Genomic DNA, 23394 nt, shown 5'->3' with positions numbered 1-23394 from the left:
CCTGCTTCGCTGAAGGGACCCCTGGGTCTCCCTTTGAATTCCATTGCAAACCCGATGCCTGTTTGCACTTTGCACCCGGCTGCCCCCGTGCCGCTGAGGGTGTACTTTATGTGCTGACTTATGTCCCCCCGGTGCCCTACAAAACCCTCGCTGGTCTGCCCTCCGAAGACGCGGGTACTTACCTGCTGGCAGACTGGAACCGGGGCACCCCCTTCTCCATTGAAGCCTATGCGTTTTGGGCACCACTTTGACCTCTGCACCTGACCGGCCCTGAGCTGCTGGTGTGGTAACTTTGGGGTTGCTCTGAACCCCCAACGGTGGGCTACCTTGGACCCAACTTTGAACCCTGTAGGTGGTTTACTTAACTGCAAAACTAACAAACACTTACCTCCCCCAGGAACTGTTGAAAATTGCACTGTCTAGTTTTAAAATAGCTTATTGCCATTTGTGTGAAAACTGAATATGCTATTTTGCTAATTCTAAGTTCCTAAAGTTCCTAAGTGAAATACCTTTCATTTAAATTATCACTTGTAAATCTTGAACCTGTGGTTCTTAAACTAAACTAAGAAAAGATATTTTTCTATACAAAAACCTATTGGCCTGGAATTGTCATTGAGTGTGTGTTCCTCATTTATTGCCTGTGTGTGTACAACAAATGCTTAACACTACCCTCTGATAAGCCTACTGCTCGACCTCACTACCACAAAATAGAGCATTAGAATTATCTCTTTTTGCCACTATCTTACCTCTAAGGAGAACCCTTGGACTCTGTACATGCTATTTCTTACTTTGAAATAGTACATACAGAGCCAACTTCCTACACTCCTTCCTTCACCCTTTGCGGGAAAACAGTCTAACAATGGAGTCGATGCCCATGCGCACTGTAACCGAGAGGAAGAGTAACTCGATCCGGTGACTCCAAAAAGACTTCTTCGAAGAAAAACAACTTGTAATACTCCGAGCCCAACACTAGATGTCGGAAAAGCTATGCATAGCATGTGAATTTGCAGCACTACATGCCACGAACAGATGTACACTGGTAAGTGACATTTTCCAAATATATATATATATGTTCGATGTCATGTGTAGCTGCAGATACACATGCTGTGCACTATTCCTGCCATCTAGTGTTGGGCTCGGAGTGTTACAAGTTGTTTTTGTTTGAAGAATTATTTTCGAGTCACAGGACCGAGTGACTCCTCCCTTTCGGCTCCATTGCGCATGGGCGTCGACTCCATCTTAGATTGTTTTCTTTCCGCCATCGGGTTCGGACGTGTTCCTCTTCGCTCTGTATTTTGAATCGGGAAAGTTAGCTAAGTATCGAAAATTCATCGGTATTGTTCTTGTTCGGTACCGGTTTAGTTTTAGTGTATCGGCACCGACATCAAGACCGCTTCGGCGGTCCTTTGGGGCTTCCACTCTTCATCAAGGCCTGGTCGGCCTGACCACACCCGTCGTCCAAGACTAATGGACCGGACCCCCTTCCGTTTCTGTCCTAAGTGTCACGCAAAGTATCCTTATACAGACCAGCACCGGGTCTGTACCCTGTGTTTGTCGCCCGAACACGGAGAGGATACTTGTGAAGCTTGCCGAGCGTTTCGATCGAAGAAAACCTTAAGAGATCGACGCGCAAGAAGACTACAAATGGCGTCGAAACCGAAACAAGATCTCGACGTCTAGGAGGAAGAGAGAATTTCCATCCAAGAAACAGACTCGGATGAATCCGACAGTGATCGACCCTCGACGGCGCGGCAATCTGTGAGTAAACCTGCCCCGTCCCACACCCAGGGTCACACCAAAAAATTCAAGGCCACGGGCATGCCACCGCCAGCAGGCCATGGCTCAACCCACAGAAAAGACGGTGACCAAATAACGTCGGCACTGAAAAAGGCCAAAGATTTTCCGAAGACTTCCGACTCCGGTCGAGATTCCGGCACCGAAAAAATTTGGCATCGAGTCAAGCAAGCCTCGAAAAAGCTCATCGGAACCGAAAAAGACAATTTCGTTGAGAATTTCAGTACCTAAAAAAACGGCTTCGGAGCCGAAACGCTCTTCCTCCACTGAGGAGCAAGGGCTTTCTATGCAGCTCAAAGAAAGGCACAGATTTGAGCAAGATCTGGATGTAGAAGAACATGACCAAACGCAACAAAGGTTAAAAATCCAGAAGGACACAGGGAAGATACAAACCATCCCTCCACTCAAATCCAAAAGAAAACTAGCCTTTCAAGAAACTGAAATGAAACCGAAAGCCAAAGTGGTAAGAGACAAGTCACCACCACCACAGCTCTCACCACAACCATCCCCACTGCAATCACCACACTTGTCACCATTGGTACACCAATGGCGCAGTCACCCACACATACTGGGATGACCCAAGATGATGCGGATCCCTGGGATCTATACGACCCACCTATATCGGACAACAGCCCAGAGCGTTATCCAAACAAGCCTTCACCGCCAGAGGACAGTACAGCATATATGCAAGTACTAGCCAGGGCAGCTGCGTTCCACAACGTAACAATGCACTCGGAACCAGTGGAGGATGACTTCCTTTTCAACACTCTGGAATCCACTCACGCATCATACCAAACTTTACCAAAGCTACCGGGCATGCTCAAGCACGCCCAACAGGTCTTCCAAGAGCCTGTAAAATGGAGGGCCGTCACGCCAAGGGTTGAAAAGAAATATAAACCGCCCCCGTCAGACCCAGTGTTTATAACCCAACAGCTCCCTCCGGACTCAGTGGTTGTGGGGGCTGCAAGAAAAAGGGCGAATTCACAATCATCAGGGGATGCCTCACCCCTTGATAAAGAAAGTCGAAAATTCGACTCAGCCGGGAGAAGAGTGGCATTGCAAGCAGCCAATCAATGGCGAATTGCAAACTCATAGGCCCTGCTTGCACGCTACGACAGGGCGCACTGGGACGAAATGAAAGACATCATCCAGCATTTGCCCAAGGCACACCGAAAACGTGCCCAACAAGTAGTTGAAGAGGGACAGGCCATATCGAATAATCAAATACGGTCTGCCTTAGAGACTGCAGATACAGCAGCACGGACTGTTAACACAGCTGTAACAATTCGAAGGCATACATGGCTGCGAAGTTCTGGATTTAAACCAGAAATACAACAAGCGGTACTAAATATGCAGTTTAATCAACATCAGTTGTTTGGTCCGGAGGTGGATACTGCGACCGAGAAGATGAAAAAAGACACGGACACGGCCAAAGCCATGGGCGCGCTCTACTCCTCACAGTACAGAGGCACATTTCAGAAACCACAGTTTGGGGGGGGTTTCGACAACAAACATCTGAACCATCCACCTCCCAAACAAAACCCACCTACCAGTCGCAATACCAAAGAGGGGGGTTTCGTGGTTCCTACAGAGGACAATTCCTAAGAGGAAGAGGGAAATTCCAGCCCTCCAAACCAAGCCCTAGCAAACAGTGACTGCAATGTCACACTACCCCAACACTTGTCACCAGTGGGGGGGGGGGGAGGCTAACCAAATACTACCACAATTGGACACACATTACCACAGACACGTGGGTCCTATCAATTATCCAACATGGCTTTTGCATAGAATTCCCAACATTCCCAACAGATGTTCCACCAAAAGTGCACAGATTATCTCCACAACACTTAGACCTATTACAAATAGAGGTCCAAGCACTGCTACAAAAACAAGCCATAGAGCTAGTACCCTATCACCTGTACTTCCTTATTCCAAAAAAGGACAAAACATTAAGGCCTATCTTAGATCTCAGAACACTGAATCTCTTCATCAAATCAGATCATTTCCAAATGGTAACACTTCAGGACGTTGTTCCCTTATTAAAAATCCATCCATCTCACAGGAAATACCTCAGGTTTGTAATACAAGGCAAACATTATCAATTCAAAGTGCTACCGTTCGGAATCAAACGGTAGAACTCCCAGTCTTCTTCCCACAGCCAAACTCAGTAGCAGAAAGGGCATTACATACGTTAGACATAAAAAGAGCGCTCATGTATTACATTGACAGATCAAAACTATTTCTTAAAACAAAACAATTGTTCGTAGCTTTCCAAAAACCACATGCAGGTAACCCCATATCCAAACAAGGCATTGCCAGGTGGACTTGACTGATGTGTGATCTGGAAACCTCACCAGACACTAGACTCCTCTCTTCTCCCAAAGTGACTTGGGAGTAAGGGACTTTTTTTTTTGGCGGCAGCTGAAGTCCTCTGCCTGTTGCTGCTCACGGTTTAGGCCAAGACAGATGTCTTGCCAGAGGAGCATTAGTCAGGGTATCGCCTTAGGAACCAGTATTTCCCTCTAATGAAGCCCTCATTGTTGTCCTGCTCCGGGCCTGGGCCAGGTCCAGCAGAGGCACTCCTGTGCACGGGACCATTGTTGGCTGCCATCCTCTTGCTCCCAGGGACCCATCCTTCCTATCCCAGTACCCCACCTCTGAGATCGTGGTGGTCCAGGCCTCAACTTCCCGGAGCAATCCCGGCGCATTTCCCACCACACCAGCAGTTAAGAATCAAAGAGGCAGGACACCTTCAATAAGAGGATTTTCTCTTCCGCCAGCCTGGCACTGTGGTCCTTGAACACCCTGTGCTAATTGGGCCATTATTCTCATACTATGTGGAATATGGTTGCACAAGTGCTGCCTATGGGCCCAGTTGAGACCTGAACCATACTCTGCTAATATGTTGCTGATGGGTGATATGCAGCAAAATTCACAATACGATGCTCATATCACTGGGCAGAGCTATAGCTTCTTTGGTAGCGCTCTGACATAACACCTGGTTGAGCAATGCTCATCCACACATCCCTTATGGACATGCCCTTTGATGAGGCTCGCCTCTTGGACATCCTGGCATATTTGGCCTTGCGGAGGTTCAAGGATAGTTGGCCCACTGGTAGGTCATTGGGGGTCTCTCGGCCCCACAGCAGCTGCATTCCACCTCCCGCCCCTTCTGTGGCTACTGCTAGTTCCCGTGTAGAGAGCGTTGCCGTAGTCCAGTCTGCTGCTGACGAGGGCCTGGGTGACCGCCCTTCTGGTTTTGGTGGGGATCCACCTGAAGATCTTGCAGAGGTTGTTGAAGCAGGAAGATGAGACGGCGTTGACTTGCTGGGTCATGTTGAGCTATGAGTCTAGGATGAACCATAAGTTGCGTGCGTGGTTGGTGGGCATCGGTGCGATTCCTAGGGTGGCCGGCCACCAGAAGTCGTCCCATGTGGAGTGGTTGGAGTCGAGGATGAGGATCGCCGTCTTTTCCGAGTTCAGTTTCAGGCGGCTCCTCTCCATCCAGTTGGTGATGGCCCTTATTCCGTCGTGGAGATTGGTTTTGGCGGTGGTGGGGTCCTTGGTGAGTGAGAGGATCAGCTGGGTGTCATCGGCGTAGGAGATGATGTTGAGGTTGTGGGATCGGACGATGTTGGCGAGCGGTGCCATGTAGATGCTTAAGAGGGTCGGGCTGAGTGAGGATCCTTGGGGAACGCCGCACATGGTCTTGGTGGCTTCAGAAAGGAAGGGAGGGAGGCGGACTCTCTGGGTTCTGCAGGAGAGGAAGAATGAGATCCAGTCCAAGGTATTGTGTCGGATCCCTGCATCGTGGAGGTGTGTGCGAAGGGTGTGGTGGCAGACGATGTCGAAGGCAGCCGAGAGGTCTAGGAGGATAAGGGCCGCAGTTTCGCCTTTGTCGAGCATGGTCCTGATGTCGTCTGTTGAGGGGATGAGGGCGGTCTCAGTGCTGTGGTTGCTACGGAAACCGGATTGAGAGGTGTCCAGTGTGTTGTTGTCTTCCAGGAAGCGGGTCAGTTGGCTGTTGACTATCTTCTCGATGACCTTCACCAGGAAGGGAAGGAGAGAGATGAGCTAGTAGTTCCTGAGAGCTCTAGGGTCTGCTTTGGGTTTCTTTAGCAAGGCGTTGACTTCGCCATGCTTCCAAATCTCCGGGAAGGTGGCAGTCTCGAAGGAGCTGTTGACGATCATACGGAGTTGGGGGGCGATGATGGGGCTTGCTTTGTTGAAGACCTGGTGGGGGCAGGGGTCGGAGGGTAAGCCGGAGTGGATGGTGCTCATTGTTTTGATGGTGTCCTCGTCATTGATGTGGGTCCAGGAGAGCAGGAGGTTGATGTGGCTGGAGTTGAATCTGTCGTGGATGTCCGTGATCTTGCTGTGAAAGAACGTGGAGAGGGAGTCGCAGAGGTCTTGCGAAGGAGGGGTGTCGTTGGAGCAGGACCTGGGGTTGGCGAGTTCCCTAACGATGTTGCAGAGCTCTTTGCTGTCGTGAGCCTTGTTGTTGTTAATGAGAGCGATCTGATTGACATTGAAAGCCTTTCTTCCTTCCATCAACGGAAGGCTTCTTTAGGTGTTCACGGACAACACAACCGCTATGTGCTAATCCAACAGGATTGGGGATGGGGTGGGTTCATGGACCCTGTGTCAAGAGGCTCTGTGCCTCTGGGCATGCCTGGAACATCAGGGCATATTTGTCGCGGTCTAACATCTGGCAGGCTTCTTGAACGTCAGAGAAGACAAACTCAGTTGTCGATACCTAGGTGATCACAAATGGCTTCTCCATCTAGAGGTGGTGCAAGGTCTTTTCCAAGACTGGGGAAATCCTAAGTTTAGAGCTATTCGCCACCACTGAGGATGTGCCTTGTCAGCACTTCCGCACAGGAGTTTCCAAGATCGCTGTCACTCGCATTTTGTCTTGAGTGGAGCTCAGGACTCCTATACATCTTTATGCCAATACCACTCATTTCCAGAATCTTAAGAAGATCAAGAACAACAGGGCCCAAGTCATTTTACTGGCTCTGGACTGGGCACCGTGAGTATGGTACCCTGAACTGCTGCGCATGAGCATCTGTTAATGAGACAGGCTGCCCATTTGAGAGGATTTTCTGTTGCAGCAACAGGGCACGGTACTGCACCCAAACATGTCCACTCTCCACCTTCTTGCTTGTGGCCTGACAGTTGAGGGTGATTGATCTCCATCCTAAAGTGTGCGAAGTCATTCTCTCAGCCAGGTGTAAGGAAATGCCTCCATGTCATGGTTACCCCCTAACTTTGTGCCTTTGCTGATGCTAAGTTTTGATTGAAAGTGTGCTGGGACCCTGCTAACCAGGCCCCAGCACCAGTGTTCTTTCCCTAAACTGTACCTTTGTTTCCACAGTTGGCACAACCCTGGCACTCCGGTAAGTCCTTTGTAACTAGTACCCCTTGTACCAAGGGCCCTGATACCAGGGAAGGTCTCTAAGGGCTGCAGCATGTCTTATGCCACCCTGGGGACCCCTCACTCAGCACTTGCACACTACCTCACAGCTTGTGTGTGCTGGTGGGGAGAAAAAGAATAAGTCGACATGGCACTCACCTCAGAGTGCCATGCCAACCTCACACTGCCTGTGAAAAAGTCACCAGCCTGACGAAACACGTGTTGGCTGTGTCTGCAGTGAAGTACTTTGTGTACCCCTAATACAACACTCCTGACAATAAAGACATCACCTGTCAAGAATTTTCTGATTTGGACATCAATGTATTGTTTGTCCCATCTATCCAATGGAAACTAGACATTACTTGTTGTAATTGGACTTATGTTTTACTTAAATTTGTTTGTGTGCGGTGTTCTATTCTTGCTAATTTTCAAAACACCTTACTGGAACTAGCCACCCAGGGCCCAATTCACAAAGGTAAAGTTCGACCAAAAGTCTAACTTAGACCAAAAGTCTCACTTTACTATTTTTTTAAGTATTCACTAAGGTAAGTTACTTGTAGTAACTTTACTACAAGTAAAGCCAGACTTTTGGTTTAACTTTACCTTTGTGAATATCAAAAAATAGTAAACTTAGATTTTTGGTCTAATTTAGACTTTCAGTCTAAATTTACCTTTGTGAATCGGGCCCCCAGACTTCACATGACCCATAATATTAAGAAGAGGTTAATATGTATACAGTTTCCACTGAATGGCACATTCTGTGAGACACTGGTCGCCTATCTAGTTAAGTAAAATACACTACACATGTTTCTTAGATGGACACAGTCACCTACAACCTTAGTCATGCTTTCAACACCAGTATGAGATAGACCACATTTAAGTGGAACACCTATACATTGTATATTATTCTACAGTCTGCTATAGGGCAAAATCCTCAGCAAAGTTATGGAAATAAACATCCACCCCTTAAAAACGTTCTTACTATATAAAATGTATGTGTACCACTGCACTGCAACTATTTACCTGGGCATGTGGCCAAATATTCATTCGTTGATAATCTATTGTCAACAGCAGCTGTAGCCTGTCACAGATTTTTGGAACAAGCTTTGGCTTTAAGCCACAACCTAATTTTAATCATAACTCTATACCATGAATCAGGTGTGTTCAGCCTTTAACTTCTACCCCTAATTTTAGTGATTTGTAAGTGGTGCACCATATAACTTTCAACTACAATTGCCTGAAGGCTTACGCTATTTCCATACCATGGACCTATATGTGTACACTCAGTAACTCTATGTCGTAAATGACTATTGTGTTATCAGTTAGCTTTCATTTGAGATGTCAAAAGTGATGTTATCAGTGATGTTATTGAACTTGTCATGAATGATGTAATGTGAGGTCATAAGCAATGTGCGGCAGGGATGCAAGTAATAGTTATTTTGGTGAACTATAATTGTTGACTTTCAGTTGTGTTTTTTTTTTTTTTTTAACTGTATGTTGTTTTAACACCTAACTGTAACACCACTTTATTCTTTGTTTTTTTTTCCAGTGAATAATTTTCATATATAGGTTTAAGAAAGTATGGCTGATGAAAGTGGCGTACATAGGTACATTTCCATTTGTTGATGCAAAGCAATTTTACATTTTTAAGATAGCATTAAGCTTTTTCAGTAGAGTCGGACAAAGCTTGATTGTGAATTAAGTGAGAATTATCAAATTGTCTGTGCTTTCAAGTGTTGTGATTATTTTGTGATTGATTTAGAAGGATTGCTAATTTTTGCATTAACATTTTGCAAAGACCTCACGGGAGATAAAGATTTCCGGAGCTATTGGACCTTGTGTGTCACTCAATGCCAAAGGACCTTGTGTGTCAGAAAACGTAAGTCTTTTTTATTAAAATTCATTACATTATAAATTATAGTAAGGCATTTGTCTATTAGATACTTTGAGCAATAGGGGACTATTGCTCCTTAAGAGAAATTTCTTGTCCAAATACATTACACTATAACTGATGACTATTGATATTGTTTGTGGGGCTTTGAGCTCATTGCATTCATGCCATTTATAGAAATAAGGAAAATGCTTTAACAATGATTTTGCTGAATTAAAAGAAATGTCGCTACACACACTTTATAACTGGTTCCCAGTGGATATTGCCAGGCCAAGGATTCACACTAGCTACATGCATTTTATGAAACCGAAAGAAAATACTTAAATTACTATAAATTTCTGAAAACCCAACCCTACACAATGCCTTTAAAAATCCGTTTTTTAAAATAAATTTTAGTTAGATATGTTTAAGTTAAAAGTTCAATAAATCCAAACAGTCCGTTGGTAACAATAACTGGTTTATTGGAGGATTATTGGAAGATTTCATAGAAGGGAGTCATGTATGCCTCTTCCGTCAAGCAATCAACTTTTGAATATATTGATATCAAAGTGTGATAATCAGTATTAAGCACTGATTTAACCTTTTAAGTACACATTTGGCCACAAATTTAGTTTTTTTAAAATTACTTTTCTTTTATATAAACAAAAAGATACACACTTATCTTGCCTGTGTCAGGAGATACTAACATATTACATACACTGACCCTGCGGCCCCATCCGGGTTCCTTAACCTAGGTAAGGAGTATTGATTATATCATATGTACCGTTTGATAAGAGACACACCCAACACATTTCCAAGATGAGCACATCCAAGCAAGAGTACTGACATGCCACTCATCCTCCAATTATACCTCATTACACCCCTTATGTGTAACCACATTATCAGACAGCCCAACCTTCATGCTAGATGTTTCTGCTTAATGGCCATACAGCAGTCCATTTTCCTCTTCCGGGTGTTCAAGTTGGGTTAAACCATCCTGCTCTATTCTCATAACAATGTCTCTTCATGCCAACATAATTCCTATAGTGTAAAGGACCATAATTTATTTGCTCAGGTCTGCTTTGCCTTTTATACCTTGCAGTGCTGCATTAGAGAGTTAATGATTTCTGGGCCTACAATATTCCGTCCAAGTAATCATGAAACACTATCCAGATATCATGGATAGCTGTGCACTCTCATTATGTGGAAATACGTGCCTGGGTCGCATTGGCATCTAAAACATGCAGCTGGAGTATCCAAGGAATGTAGTTGTGACAAATATAATATATAAATGAATTACTAAGAAGGTGAATTGGATTGCCACGTATTGTGTGTGTGCTAAAGCTTCATTCCAGTACATTTTGTCAGTCTGACCTAAGTCTTTGGTCCATTGTCTTCTCAAACCCTGCAAAATATTCGGAAGATTGATAAGCATGGTCATGTGGATCATGGCCACTGCATCTTTCTGTATTTCTTCCATCAATATCTTTGCCTCTAATGGAGGGTGGTCCTCAACTTTTCACTTCTGATTGATACAACTACCTGTGGATTCCTCACCTAATGAATTTTCCCCATGCGTAGCATTCAACGGAAACTTCTCTCCAGCTCTGCACGTCGGCGAGGACGTCACAATTGCCCGACTCCACGCGGGTCCGCCTGATGTCATCGTGGCAATAAGAGGCCCTCGCCGGCGTGCTGACGTCATTTCCCTTTTTTACGTGCCTTCGATAACAGTTACTTTTCCAGCTACCTGTATCGTTTGCTCTTCGGAAGGAATACTTTGTGTTTTTTGTCGGCATGTTGGCTCTGAAGAAGTCAGGTTTCAAGCCCTGCAGAGAATCCGGAGGTCGGATGTCGTTGACTGACCCCCACAACGACTGTCTTTGGTGCCTGAGTTCAGACCACGACGTCCAGGATTGTGGTTCATGCCAAAAAATTAACCCTAAGGCCTTGAAGGAACGTGAGGCTAAGTTGTTCTTAGCCAAGGCTAAGAACGAGAGAAGACGGCACCACGGATCATCGTCGGGGAAGTCAAGTCACAGGAAGCGGTGTCATCGTGATTCCAGGTGTCGATCCAGAAGCCGGTCGGAGTCGAGGTCTTCGTCGACTCGACGCCGTAAGTCCTGGGAGGTCAGCCAGACAGTGTCTCCTCAACCAGTGACCCCGCAGACATTCCCGGCGCCGTCGGTCTTTGAGTTTGTGGAGCCTCAAAGTCAACAAGCTTCTCCAGCGTATCCAGGTGCGCAGGAGTCTAGTCCGGCTCCGGCTCCTCAGGACTATCCTGCGTTCCCGGCTCTGGGTACAGATCTGGCGGCATTTCTAAATGCCATGTTTGCCATTTTCCAGAACATGGCTCCGAGAGGTGGTGCGCCCACTGGTCCCCTGGCATTCAACTTAGGCGTTCTGGCTCCGTACAGGCCGATGCTGTTTATGCTGTTCTGTCCGGCAGGAGACACTAGCCAGGCGCAGGTGCCGGCGGCGCAGCCGTTGACGTCGAGGGAGAGACCTTTGACGCCGTTGTCTGTTGAGATGGAGCCCCGAAGCCAGATGGCGTCGACGAGTGCAGGGCGTTTATCCACGGCGCCGATGGATCCATCTACGGCGTCGGGAGGATCCGGAGATCCTGAAATGACACCTTCTCAACACCATTCGCCGACGTAGTTGCACTCCATGTTGACGCCGGGGTTGGAGGCCAAATTGAGGTCTAGAAGGAACGCCCTCAGGTTGCTGGAGGAGAGGGAGTACCAGCAGCAGATCCTTGAGAAAGGTGAGATTGCTGATCTCAGAGTGAGTTTCCAGGGTTGGATACGGCCAGTGGACTAGATACTTCCTCGGAATGGGATCTCACCTCCCCAGGGGAGTATACAGTGGAAGCAGCCACCTTTCATTCCGTCATCAGGAAGGCTGCGGATTTCCTGGAACTTTCCCTGCCTATGGCGCAGGTTAAAACCAACCTCCTGACAGAAGTACTTCATCCTGCCACAGCCATTGCAGATCCTCTGTTGCCATTCAATGAGGCTCTTATGGAGCCAATAGAAGAGGTGTGGAAGAAGCCTGTCACTTCGTCGGCTGTGAGCAGGTCGGTGGCCAGGCGGTATAGGTCTGCACCTGCAGACCCCGAATTTTTGTCTAAGCATCCGTCTCCAGAGTCTTGTCGTACAGGCATCCTGTTCCTCGCAGTCTGCTCCTAGCTTCCTTCCGGGTGTACCATCTGACCGGGAGTCCAAGCGTATGGAACAGTCGGCCAAGAAAGTTTTCTCCACGTGTAGCATGGCATTGAAATCTGCTAATGCTACCTGCATCCTTGACCGGTACATACACGCAATAATGGATGCAGCGACGCAGCGTTACCGGAAATGCCCCAAGATTTGCATGGCCTACTTTCGGATGCCCAGGCAGCGGCTACGCAAGTCATTCAGTCGGGGCTGGATACCACGGACTCTGTTGCCAGAGCCATGGGGACCTCTGTTGCCACCATGCGCCATGCTTGGTTGCGCACATCTGGATTTTCTTAAGACGTTCAGGCCATGCTCTTGAACTTGCCTTTTGATGGGGCTAAATTGTTTGGATCTAAAGCGGACTCTGCGCTAGAGCGCTTTAAGGAGTGTAGGGCCACTGCTAAGTCCTTGGACCTGCAGGCTGTTTCGCCCCCATTTAGATCTTTTAGGTGGCTGCAAGTTTTTGGATGAGGAGCTTCCTCTCGTGGGAGATCGCTTCAGGCAGGACATCAGTCTTCGAGCCTCCCTTATCGGTCATTTAGGGGGCAGGGTAGGGTCTGCACTAGAGGGGCCACCCAGAAGCAGAACCCTTCCTCTTCCTCACGAGGGATGCAACAAGGAAAGCAGCCATAGTCCTCTCGCCATCGCGTCCCTAAGCCACTCCGGTAGGGGGAACGCTATCTCTTTTTCTTTCCATGTGGGAGTCCATAACATCCGATTCCTGGGTCATCAGTGTGGTGAGAAAAGGCTATGCCCTTCCCTTTCGGGAGATTCCTCCTTCCTTCCCTCACCGTCCTTCCTTTTGTTCAGGAGATCATCTCCTGTTGCTAGAACAGGAGGTTCTGTCCCTATTGTCGAAAGGTGCAGTGTAGTTGGTTCCCGAGCAGGAGAGGGGTCAGGGATGTTATTCAAGATACTTTCTGATCCCCAACAAGGATGGTTTCCTGAGGCCTATCTTGGACCTGAGGATTTTGAATTGGTTCCTCAAGCAGGAGAAATTCAAAATGCTGACTCTAGCACAGGTACTTATGGCGTTGAACAAGGAGGATTGGATGGTGTCGGTCGACTTGCAGGATGCTTATTTCTATATTCCCATTCTCAAGTCACACAGGAAGTATCTCCGGTTTGTGGTTGGGTCGCAACACTACCAGTTTGCGGTCCTTCCTTTTGGTCTTACTTCCTCACCTCGGGTCTTCACGAAGGTGATGGCGCTTGTTGCAGCAGACCTCAGAAGGAAAGGGATAGCGGTATTCCCTTACCTCGACGATTGGTTAATCAAAGCCAACTCTCTGGGGCTTGTGTTGCATCATCTGCAGCTGGCAACCCAGTTGTTGTTCAGTCTGGGTTTTTCAATAAATGTGCCCAAGTCTCACCTAGAGCCCTCTCAACGCCTCGTGTTCATAGGGGCCGTACTGGACACTACATTGAATCGGGCCTTTCCTCCACCACAGCGGATCCAGGACATTCAGGCGTTGATTCTGATGTTTCAATAAGGAGCGGTTGTTCCAGTCCTCAAGGTCCTTTGTTTGCTCGGTTTGTTCGCTTCTTGCATTATGTTGGTCACTCATCCACGCTGGCACATGAGGGCTCTTCAGTGGTGCCTCCGCAGACAGTGGTTTCAACACAAAGGGGATCTCGAGGAGTCGATAAGGATCTCCAGAGACACTGCGGCCGATCTCCAATGGTGGGCTGTGGGCGGCAACCTGTCTCAAGGAAAGCCGTTTTCACTGCCTCCTCCGGTGACCACAGTGATAACGGATGCCTCCACTTTGGGGTGGGGAGCTCATCTGGAGGACCTGGAGATCAAGGGTTGTTGGTCTCTGGTGGAGCAGATGTTTCATATCAATCTGCTGGAACTGCGGGCAATTAGTTTGGCCCTCAAGGCCTTCCTCTCTTCCCTTCGCAGTCAGTCGGTTCAAGTCCTAACGGACAACATGACCGCAATGTGGTACATCAACAAGCAGGGAGGAGTGGGGTCGTACCTTCTCTGCAGAGAGGCTCTACGGCTCTGGTCCTGGGCTGAGGACCATTGGCTTTGCATAATAGCAAACCATGTGGCCGGGTTTCAAAACGTGCATGCGGACAGTCTCAGTCTGCTCTTCTCAGACAATCACGAGTGGCGTCTTCATCCGTATCTGGTTCTTTACATCTTTCGGATGTGGGGTTTTCCCCGGATAGACCTTTTTGCCACTCGGGAGAACGCGCACTGCCCGTCGTTCTGCAGTCTTCAGTATCCAATGCAAGGAGCGTTGGGGGACGTGTTTCACATGTCCTGGTGCGGCCAGTTGCTTTATGCGTTTCCCCCCCATACCCTTGATTCCTCGGGTTCTGAGAAAGATTTGCCAAGACCGGGCCCAAGTCATTCTAATAGCTCCGGATTGGCCACAAAGGGTGTGGTACGCAGACCTACTCCAACTCTCACTGTGCCCTCCGCTCCGTCTCCCTCTCAGGGCAGACCTCCTCTTGCAGTCGCAGGGACAGGTTCTACACCCCCCCCTCCAGAGCCTGCACCTTCATGCCTGGAGATTGAACGTGGCAACCTGAGTGCTTTTTCTCTCCCACCAGAGGTGGTGGATGTTATTTTATCGGCCAGGCGACACTCCACCAAATCTGTCTATGCGAGCAGGTGGGCTAAATTTGTTCATTGGTGTGGAGAGCAACAAATTAATCCCTTAAGTGCCCATCTGTCAGATATATTGCTGTTTGCTTTGTCGTTAGCGCGGCGAGGTTGCGCTGTGGCCACTGTCAAAGGCTATCTTTCGGCCCTTTCGGCCTTCTTATGTCTTCCTGATCAGCCCTGGTTATTCAAATCCCCTTTAGTGTTAAGGTTTTTGAGGGGGCTTACCAATAGGGTTCCTCCCACGCCGTTTATTATGTCCCAGTGGGATTTAAATCTGGTGTTAACTTTTTTGATGGGCTCTCCCTTTGAGCCACTTAATTCTTGCCCTTTAAGGTTTTTGATTTTAAAAACTGTTTCTAACAGCCATCACGTCGGCTTGACGTGTGAGTGAGCTTCAGGCGCTTTCTGTTCATCCACCTTTTACAACCTTTCATAAAGACAAAGTGGTTTTGAGGACCAGGGCGGCTTTCCTCCCCAAGGTAGTGTCTCTGTTTCATTTGGGACAATCCATCACTCTCTCGACATTCTACCCTCCTCCGCATCCATCTAAGGAGGAGGAAAAACTCCATCGTCTAGACCCCAGGAGGGCTCTCGGTTTTCACATAGACAGGACGAGAGAGTTCCGCTTGGATGACCAACTCTTTATTGGATACGTGGGGAAGAGGAAGGGGAAGGCCGTCCACAAACTAACGCTATCCAGGTGGGTCGTTCTTTGTATTAAGATATGTTATTCATTGGCGAAGAAGGATCCTCCTGAGGGGATCAGAGCCCATTCCACCAGGGCCAAGTCGACCACAGCGGCCTTGGTCAGAGGTGTTCCAGTGGCGGACATTTGTAAGGCTGCAACTTGGTCCTCCCTCCACACCTTTGTAAAGCATTATTGCCTGGATTCTGAGGTGAGGAGGGATGGCCATTTTGCACGGTCTGTGCTGCAGGGGTTCTTGGTATGACCACATGGACACCCTCCTCCGAGGTGGTACTGCTTTGGGACTCTATTCATTAGATGAGGAATCCACAGGTAGTTGTATCCATCAGAAGAGCAAGTTACTTACCTTCGGTAACTCTTTTTCTGGTGGATACACTAGCTACCTGTGGATTCCTCACGGTCCCTCCCACCTCCCCGTTGTCTGTCTGGTCATGCCAAGATCTCAGTGTGTGTGCATTTGTATAATATATATATATATATATATATATATATATATATATATATATATATATATATATATATTGTATTTCGTTGTATTTCTGTTTATTTGCAAGTTCTGAATTTTGTTCATAATGGTGTAGAATTTTTGGGAAGGTGCATTGGTATTGTTTCTATTATTGGCGATTGTTTTTTTCCATAAAGGTTTATTGGATACAGTTATGAAGTGTTTGGATCATCAATGTTTATCTGTTCGTCTCAAAGGCACGTCAAAAATGGCGTAAACTGATGTCAGCACGCCAGCGAGGGCCTCTTATTGCCACGATGACGTCAGGCGGAGCCGTGTGGAGTCGGGCAATTGTGACGTCCTCGCCGACGTGCAGAGCTGGAGAGAAGTTTCCGTTGAATACTACGCATGGGGAGAATTCAATAGGTGAGGAATCCACAGGTAGCTAGTGTATCCACCAGAAAAAGCATTACCAAAGGTAAGTAACTTGCTCTTTTTGGACATGCCAAACCTGCAAATACCTAAAATATCCTATATTAGATAGTTTGAAATATGCTTGCAGGTGAGAAAATTATTTCATAGCAGCAAAATTGTCATGTCTGAGGCGGGGCCAGCCAACATGGCCGACCGGTCGTGAAGCCCGGAGGCTCCGCGACCAACCGTGCCTGCAGACCCCCTTTCCAGGTGTCTGGGGGGAGCCGTTAGCTGCTGTGGCTCCCAGGAAGATGCAATGAGTCTGGGGGAGCCGGTGGAGCGCTCCAGAGGGGCTTGGAGGCAGATGACGCCCACGTCGGCGTGGGCAGCACATTTTCCTAGAGCCGGATGCGGGCGGAAGCCCCGGAAACCATACATCGGGGGAGCCCCAAGTGAGGTGAGGTGCCCACCCTCCCCCTGGGTTTGGGAACAAGTAGGTGGCAGCGGTGACTCGGCGGAGGGAGCAGGAGGGTTCCTTTGTCATTTTAAGGTGGCCACGTGAGTGGAGAGGCGCGGCCGCTTCTGTAATGCTGAGTGCATCGGGTGGCCCCGGTGAGGAGCATAGTCTGGGGACCGCCGAGTAGGGCTTTTTGGCTTGCTGGGCACCCCCCCGACCCTATGGAGGGCCAGGGGGGGGAGAGGGTAGGCCCCTGGAGGCCCATCCTTTTTTGGGGGCCTGTCTGACCTGGATGCCTGACCTTAAGCTGGTGCCTGGCCTCCTGGAACTTTCCTGAGGCGTGTAAACAGAGAGCAATTGTAGGAGGATCGCTTCTCCTGTCCTTACATAGGGATCTTTTTTTTTTTTTTTTTTTTTTTTTTTTTTTTTGTTCTTTTTTTTTGTCCACTGGGTTTTTTACTGTGGGAGTCATGTCCCAGTGAGCAGCAGCTGGGGGCTAGCAGCAGGAGTGGCACTTATTGCGGAAAAGAAGAGCATCACGGCAAGTGAGGTCTGAGGGGCCCTTATGCCTCGGAGGAAGCTACAATCTAATAGGGTCTATGATTATTTTATGCCTGCCGGATCTGAGGTGCCCGAGACGCAGGGGCCCGGCGGCATGGCATTCACCAAGGAAGATCTTTTGACCTACCTCCGCACCTTTAAGGCGGAACTGCAAGAGGAACTCACAGCAGATTTGAAGTTGGCGCTGGAGGCGCTTCAATCAGACGTTACAAGTCGCATGACCTCTCTTCAAGCGGACGCGGATTCAGTGGGGACCCACACGTTAGACCTTGAAACTTGGGTCCAAGAGATAAAACAACAAGTAAGTCCTTTGGAGAAGGAGGTCTTGCAGCTCAAATCGCAACTCCAATTATCGATACTTAAATCGTTCTCGAAGAGACAACATTAGAGTGCGGGGGCTGGAGGAGGGCAGTGAGGGTCCAGATTTGGGGGCGTTTGTGGTGGGTCTCTTCTCGCATCTCTTGGGCGATGATCATCCAGAAGTACAGATTGAAAGGGTGCAAAGGGTGGGGAGCCGTCGCACCACTGAGAATAATAGACCCCGCAATATTTTGGTGAAATTGAGCTCATTCAAGGTTAAAGAGCACATACTTCAGAAGGCGAGGCAACAAGACGTGGTGTCTTTTGAAGGTGCTCAATGTGCGCTGTTTTTCCGGACATTGCCCCAGCTACACTACTCCGGTGGCAGCAATTCCGCCTGATTACGGATGAGTTGAAAGCACGAAATATTCAGTACAGATGGACATTTCCATTTGGCATTGCTTTTGAACTTAACAATAAGCTGTATCACTTATGCGCTGGGCCTTCCGGAGACAAGTGTGGACAATGATCTTGCTAGACAGGGGGAGTCGCGACATCGGGAGGAGTCCGTCGTGGCTCCCATTGGGTACCGTTGGAGATTGCCGCAGAGGGGGAGGAAGGCCCTCAAGGAGTAGTTTGTGAACTTGTCTGCCGCCTGCTGGGGAAAACCCTGGGGGGCGGAGACGAAGGCTTTTTGAGAAGGGCTATGTTGGGTTCCTCTTCCCGGGGGGAGAGTGTGGCGGCTCTGGACAGTCTGGCGAACTGCTGGTGGCCTGAACGCTTTTGAGACAGCTCTCTAATCATTCCTCCAGGGGCTGTGAAGGAAGTCTTTACATCAGACACTATGGTGGTCATTCTGACCCTGGCGGTCTTTGACCGCCAGGGCGGAGGACCGCGGGAGCACCGCCGACAGGCCGGCGGTGCTCCAATGGGGATTCCGACCGCGGCGGTAAAGCCGCGGTCGGACCGGCACCACTGGCGGGGTCCCGCCAGTGTACCGCGGCCCCATTGAATCCTCCGCGGCGGCGCAGCTTGCTGCACCGCCGCGGGGATTCCGACCCCCCCTACCGCCATCCAGATCCCGGCGGTCGGACCGCCGAGATCCGGATGGCGGTAGGGGGGGTCGCGGGGCCCCTGGGGGCCCCTGCAGTGCCCATGCCACTGGCATGGGCATTGCAGGGGCCCCCGTAAGAGGGCCCCTACATGTATTTCACTGTCTGCTGCGCAGACAGTGAAATACGCGACGGGTGCAACTGCACCCGTCGCACAGCTTCCACTCCGCCGGCTCGATTCCGAGCCGGCTTCATCGTGGAAGCCTCTTTCCCGCTGGGCTGGCTGGCGGTCTGAAGGCGACCGCCCGCCAGCCCAGCGGGAAAGTCAGAATTACCGCCGCGGTCTTTCGACCGCGGAACGGTAACCTGACGGCGGGACTTTGGCGGGCGGCCTCCGCCGCCCGCCAAGGTCAGAATGAGGGCCTATATGTTCTTCTGTCAGGGGTCTGTCGGGGGATGGAGGTGGATTCCTACCCCCTCCAGATCATGAGAACTACACAGAGTTTTCTGTTTCAATGTCGGAGACTTATAGTCGTTATGATGTTATGTTTTGTGTTATCAATCTTGTTGTTTATTGTTTTTTCTCCCTACTTCTTGTGGGAGGACAGTTTGGGGGAGGAGGGGGACAGGAGGGGGTATGGGATGGAGGTGGGGCACTGGGAGTTCAGGGCGACACATTTGGTCAGAAGTAATCATGGGCGAACGCCTCCTAGACACCTTGGTATGATGGTACACTTTTTAACTTGGAATGATAAGGGGTTGAATTCGCCTAACAATAAGCGGTCACAACTGCCGAAATTCTTTGATCACCAATAGTGGCATTGCAGGAAACACATCTCAAGAAGGGTGACGGCCATAGACTGTAGCACAAATACTACCCGCAGATATACACTGCGTCTGCAACAACAAAGCACTGTGGGGTAGCATTGCTGTTTCATAGATCCATGCACTTTCAGCTTTCGGGGTCACATCTAGATAAGGAGGGCAGATTTGTGTTGGTTAAGGAATCCCTGGGTGGACAGGTTTGTACAATAGCCACACTCTATGCGCCTAATAGTGGCCAAACACAGTTTCTCTTGCCCTTTCTGGATGTGTTGGGGGCTTTGCGGAGGGTGAGATAGTGCTCTTGGGAAATTTCAACTTGATTTGGGATACCGCTCAGGACACGACACATCCTCAGAGACCGCTTACTAGTGTCTTTGCCAAATCCGTTAAGATGGCATTTCACAGATCTGGGCTTCTTGACTCTTGGTGCGCGTTTCACCCCACGGTAAAAGACTATACTTTTTTTCTCCCACTCTCACAGGTCCTATTCTGGGATTGATTATATTTTCATAAGCAAGCCCCTTCGCAAGCTCCTCCGAACGGCCACTACACACCTGATAATCATCTCAGACCACGCGCCGGTGGAGGTGACTCTGGAGTGGACCCTCCCAAAAATCCCAGAGGGGGTGCTGGTATTTTCCACACATGTTAACTAGGGGCCCAACGACTCGAGATGCGCTGAGGAGAGCTATCAGGGAGTTCTTTCATAATCAATCTTTGGACACCCCTCTCACTACTACTTGAGAGGCGTTCAAAGCTGTCATCCAGGGCACATGTATCTCTTTAGCGACCTCACTTTATCGGTTGAAAGCTGAAGAGAGACTAGGTTTGGAGAATGCATTGCAGGAGGCAGAACGGGTACACAAGCTCTCCCCTACTTGGCAGAATCAGAGGAAGGTAACCTCCATAAAAGGCAAACTGCAGTCTATCTATATGAATAGGGCAGAGGTGACATTATTACAACTCCAGAGGTCTTCTTATGACGGGGGGGAACAAAATTGGCTCTCTTGGCCAGGCAATTGCGGGTTAAGCAATCTAAGGGTTATATCGCGCAAGTGCGGGATGAATTTGGGGCGCACCATTCGGGAGGGGAGAAAGCGCGTGCTTTCAGAAATTTTTATACTTGCTTGTATACCTTAGATAACCCGAGTGCTACCGTCCAGGAGAGCTGCCTACGCCACATTCAGCTTCCACAGGTCTCCAGGGATACCAATGAGTTTTTAGAGGCCCCATTGACCTTAGACGAAGTACGAGAGGCCATCGACTCCCTTCCTCTGCACAAAGCCCCGAGTCCTGATGGTTTCACTACGCATTTCTACAGGACTTTTGGGGCCGAGCTCGTCCCCCACTTAGCTGCACTGTTCAATTTCATACGATCCGAGAACACACTCTCCCCTACTATGGGTGAAGCCCTGATCTCACTTATTCCTAAGGAGGGGAAGGATCCTCAGCTTTGTGCTTCCTATAAGCCCATTGCCCTGCTCAATCGTGATGCAAAACTGTACACCAAAATACTGGCACAAAGACTTCAAGGGGTGTTGCCGGAGTTGGTTCATCCGGATCAATCTGGTTTTATAAAAGGTCGGCAAACACATGATAATCTTAGAAGGGTCATCCACCTGATGGAAAAGGAAGCGAAGAAGCAGGTCCCGGCTATGCTGTTAGCACTGGATGCTGAGAAAGCTTTCGACCGGGTGGAATGGTCCTTTTTGCTGGAGTCTTTCAGGCAGTTTGGGTTTGGGTTTGGGTAACAGTTTATAGCTATGGTGATGAGCAACTACTCGGGCCCCCAGGTCACGGATATGTGTTAATGGGGTGATATCAGATTTTTTTTTACTTGTCCAGGGGAACCAGGCAGTGATGTCCTCTTTCCCCGCTGCTTTTTGCGTTTGGCGTGGAGCCATTAGCGGCCTGGATAAGCGCAGATCCAAATTTTCATGGCATTCAATTTGGCTCCGATCAGCATAGGATTTAATTGTTTGCCGACGATATTCTGCTTTTTATCACTCATCCAAGCATGACCCTTCGGGCTGTTTTGGAGGAGTTGAGTCTCTTTGAGCAGGGAGCAGGCTTCAAAGTGAATAAGGGGCAATCCTATATCCTCTATTTAACGGTCTCTTCTGCAGAAATGAGTATGTTGGCCGCCACTGCTCCATTTGTCTTGGCCAAGAAAGAACTTTTATACTTGGGAGTTCAGCTCACTCCTAGGGTGACCGACCTATTTAAGGCAAATTTTCCGCCCCTCCTTAGGACATTGCGAGCTGATTTTAAGAGATGGTCAATACTTTGGCACTGTTGGTTAGGCCGCATTAATACTATTAAGATGACAGTCCTCCCGCGCTTGTTATATTTGTTCCAAAGCATGCCCATTGACATTCCTCCAGACTTTTTTACAGAGCTTGGTAGGCTGTTTACTCAGTTTATTTGGCAGTACGCAAGAGCCCGGCTCTCCAACAAATTGCTTATGAGCCCCAGAGACAGGGGCGGGTTAGCTCTCCCAGACACTCTTATATAGTATAGAGCGGCACAACTCTGGGTTATTGCGGAGTGGTCCCTTAGAGAATCAGATAAGCTGTGGTTGCACAAGGGTAGGGCAGTGTCGGGCGGACATTGGGGGATGTGCTGTGGAAACCTAAGGGTGACCGCCCGAAAAATGCTTACCTTAGTACTCCCACGGCTACTACTCTCAAGGTGTGGGACACGGTGACAAACACCCTCAGACTTACAACCTTCCCCTCACCCAATACCCCAATCCATTATAACATGGCCTTAAACAACCCCCGCACCTCCCACCCCCGAGCCACACCAGGACCTTTTGATAAGTGGAGAGAGGGGTGTTGTCTGACTATTGCTGATCGGTTTCATGGGGGCAAGGTACTCACCTTCAAAAAATGTTGTATGGACATCCATCTACCCATTCCTGAGCGCTTTCATTAAAATCAATTACTCCATTGAGTTACTCACCCTCATATGAGAGCGGCGGCCGTTAGGGAGCTTTTTCCTATTGAGAGATTTGTTCAGCAGGGGGGGTTGGCTCAGGGTAGCATATTCACACTATACAGATTACTGCTATCAGCACAACGTACTTATACTCCTTGTCACTTGGCGTTTTGGGAGCGGACGTTGGAATCTCCGGTGGAGGAGGGTCTCTTGTCCCGCCTGTTCCATGAAATAGTCAAATATAACCACTCCCTGGGCACTAGAGAAGCTCATTATAAACTTCTCTACAACTGGCATCTCTACCCGGAGTAGCTTAAAAAACTCATTACTCAGGTCTCTGATAGGTGCTGGCGGGGATGTGGGATGTTGGGAGAATTTAGGCCTATCTGGTGGGACTGTCCCAATATTCGGCCATACTGGAATGAAATTCTGTCACATCTAAAAGAGATTTTGGGCTATCCTATTCAGGCATCACCGGCACATGTTCTATTGGGTCTGTGTGCTCCCGAATTGCAACATCAGACACAGGGTGACCGATCTATCATTTGGCTAGCATTGGGGGCAGCAAAGACGGTTCTAGCGTCATACAGGAAGAAAAAAGAACCTCCCCCAATGGCGCTGTGGTACGCCAGACTTTGGCACGGGCTTGCTATGGAGCGCTTAGCTGATAAATTGGATAATTCTAGAAGGAGCTTTGACTATATTTGGGACCCCCTAGTGAGGTTCCTTTCTAAGGGTATACCGCTTACTGCCTGTAGCCGTCTTAGGGCTTTTAC

At 48.8% G+C, this 23394-nt stretch overlaps 1 protein-coding gene across 1 annotated transcript in view; it reads left to right on the top strand.

Moving 5' to 3' along the window:
• The window catches only part of SEC23A (SEC23 homolog A, COPII coat complex component), a 754311-nt gene that overhangs the window by 274956 nt on the left and 455961 nt on the right, over positions 1-23394 (top strand). Inside the window, exon 11 of the mRNA XM_069208610.1 lies at positions 9009-9089. Coding sequence (XP_069064711.1) covers positions 9009-9089 — 81 coding nt within the window. The remainder of the gene's footprint in view (positions 1-9008; positions 9090-23394) is intronic.

This window comes from Pleurodeles waltl, chromosome 9, assembly GCF_031143425.1.
Source record: "Pleurodeles waltl isolate 20211129_DDA chromosome 9, aPleWal1.hap1.20221129, whole genome shotgun sequence".
NCBI classification, from domain to species: Eukaryota; Metazoa; Chordata; class Amphibia; order Caudata; family Salamandridae; genus Pleurodeles; species Pleurodeles waltl.
Note: the sequence above shows the minus strand (reverse complement) of the source record. Positions and strands in the feature narration are given on the sequence as shown.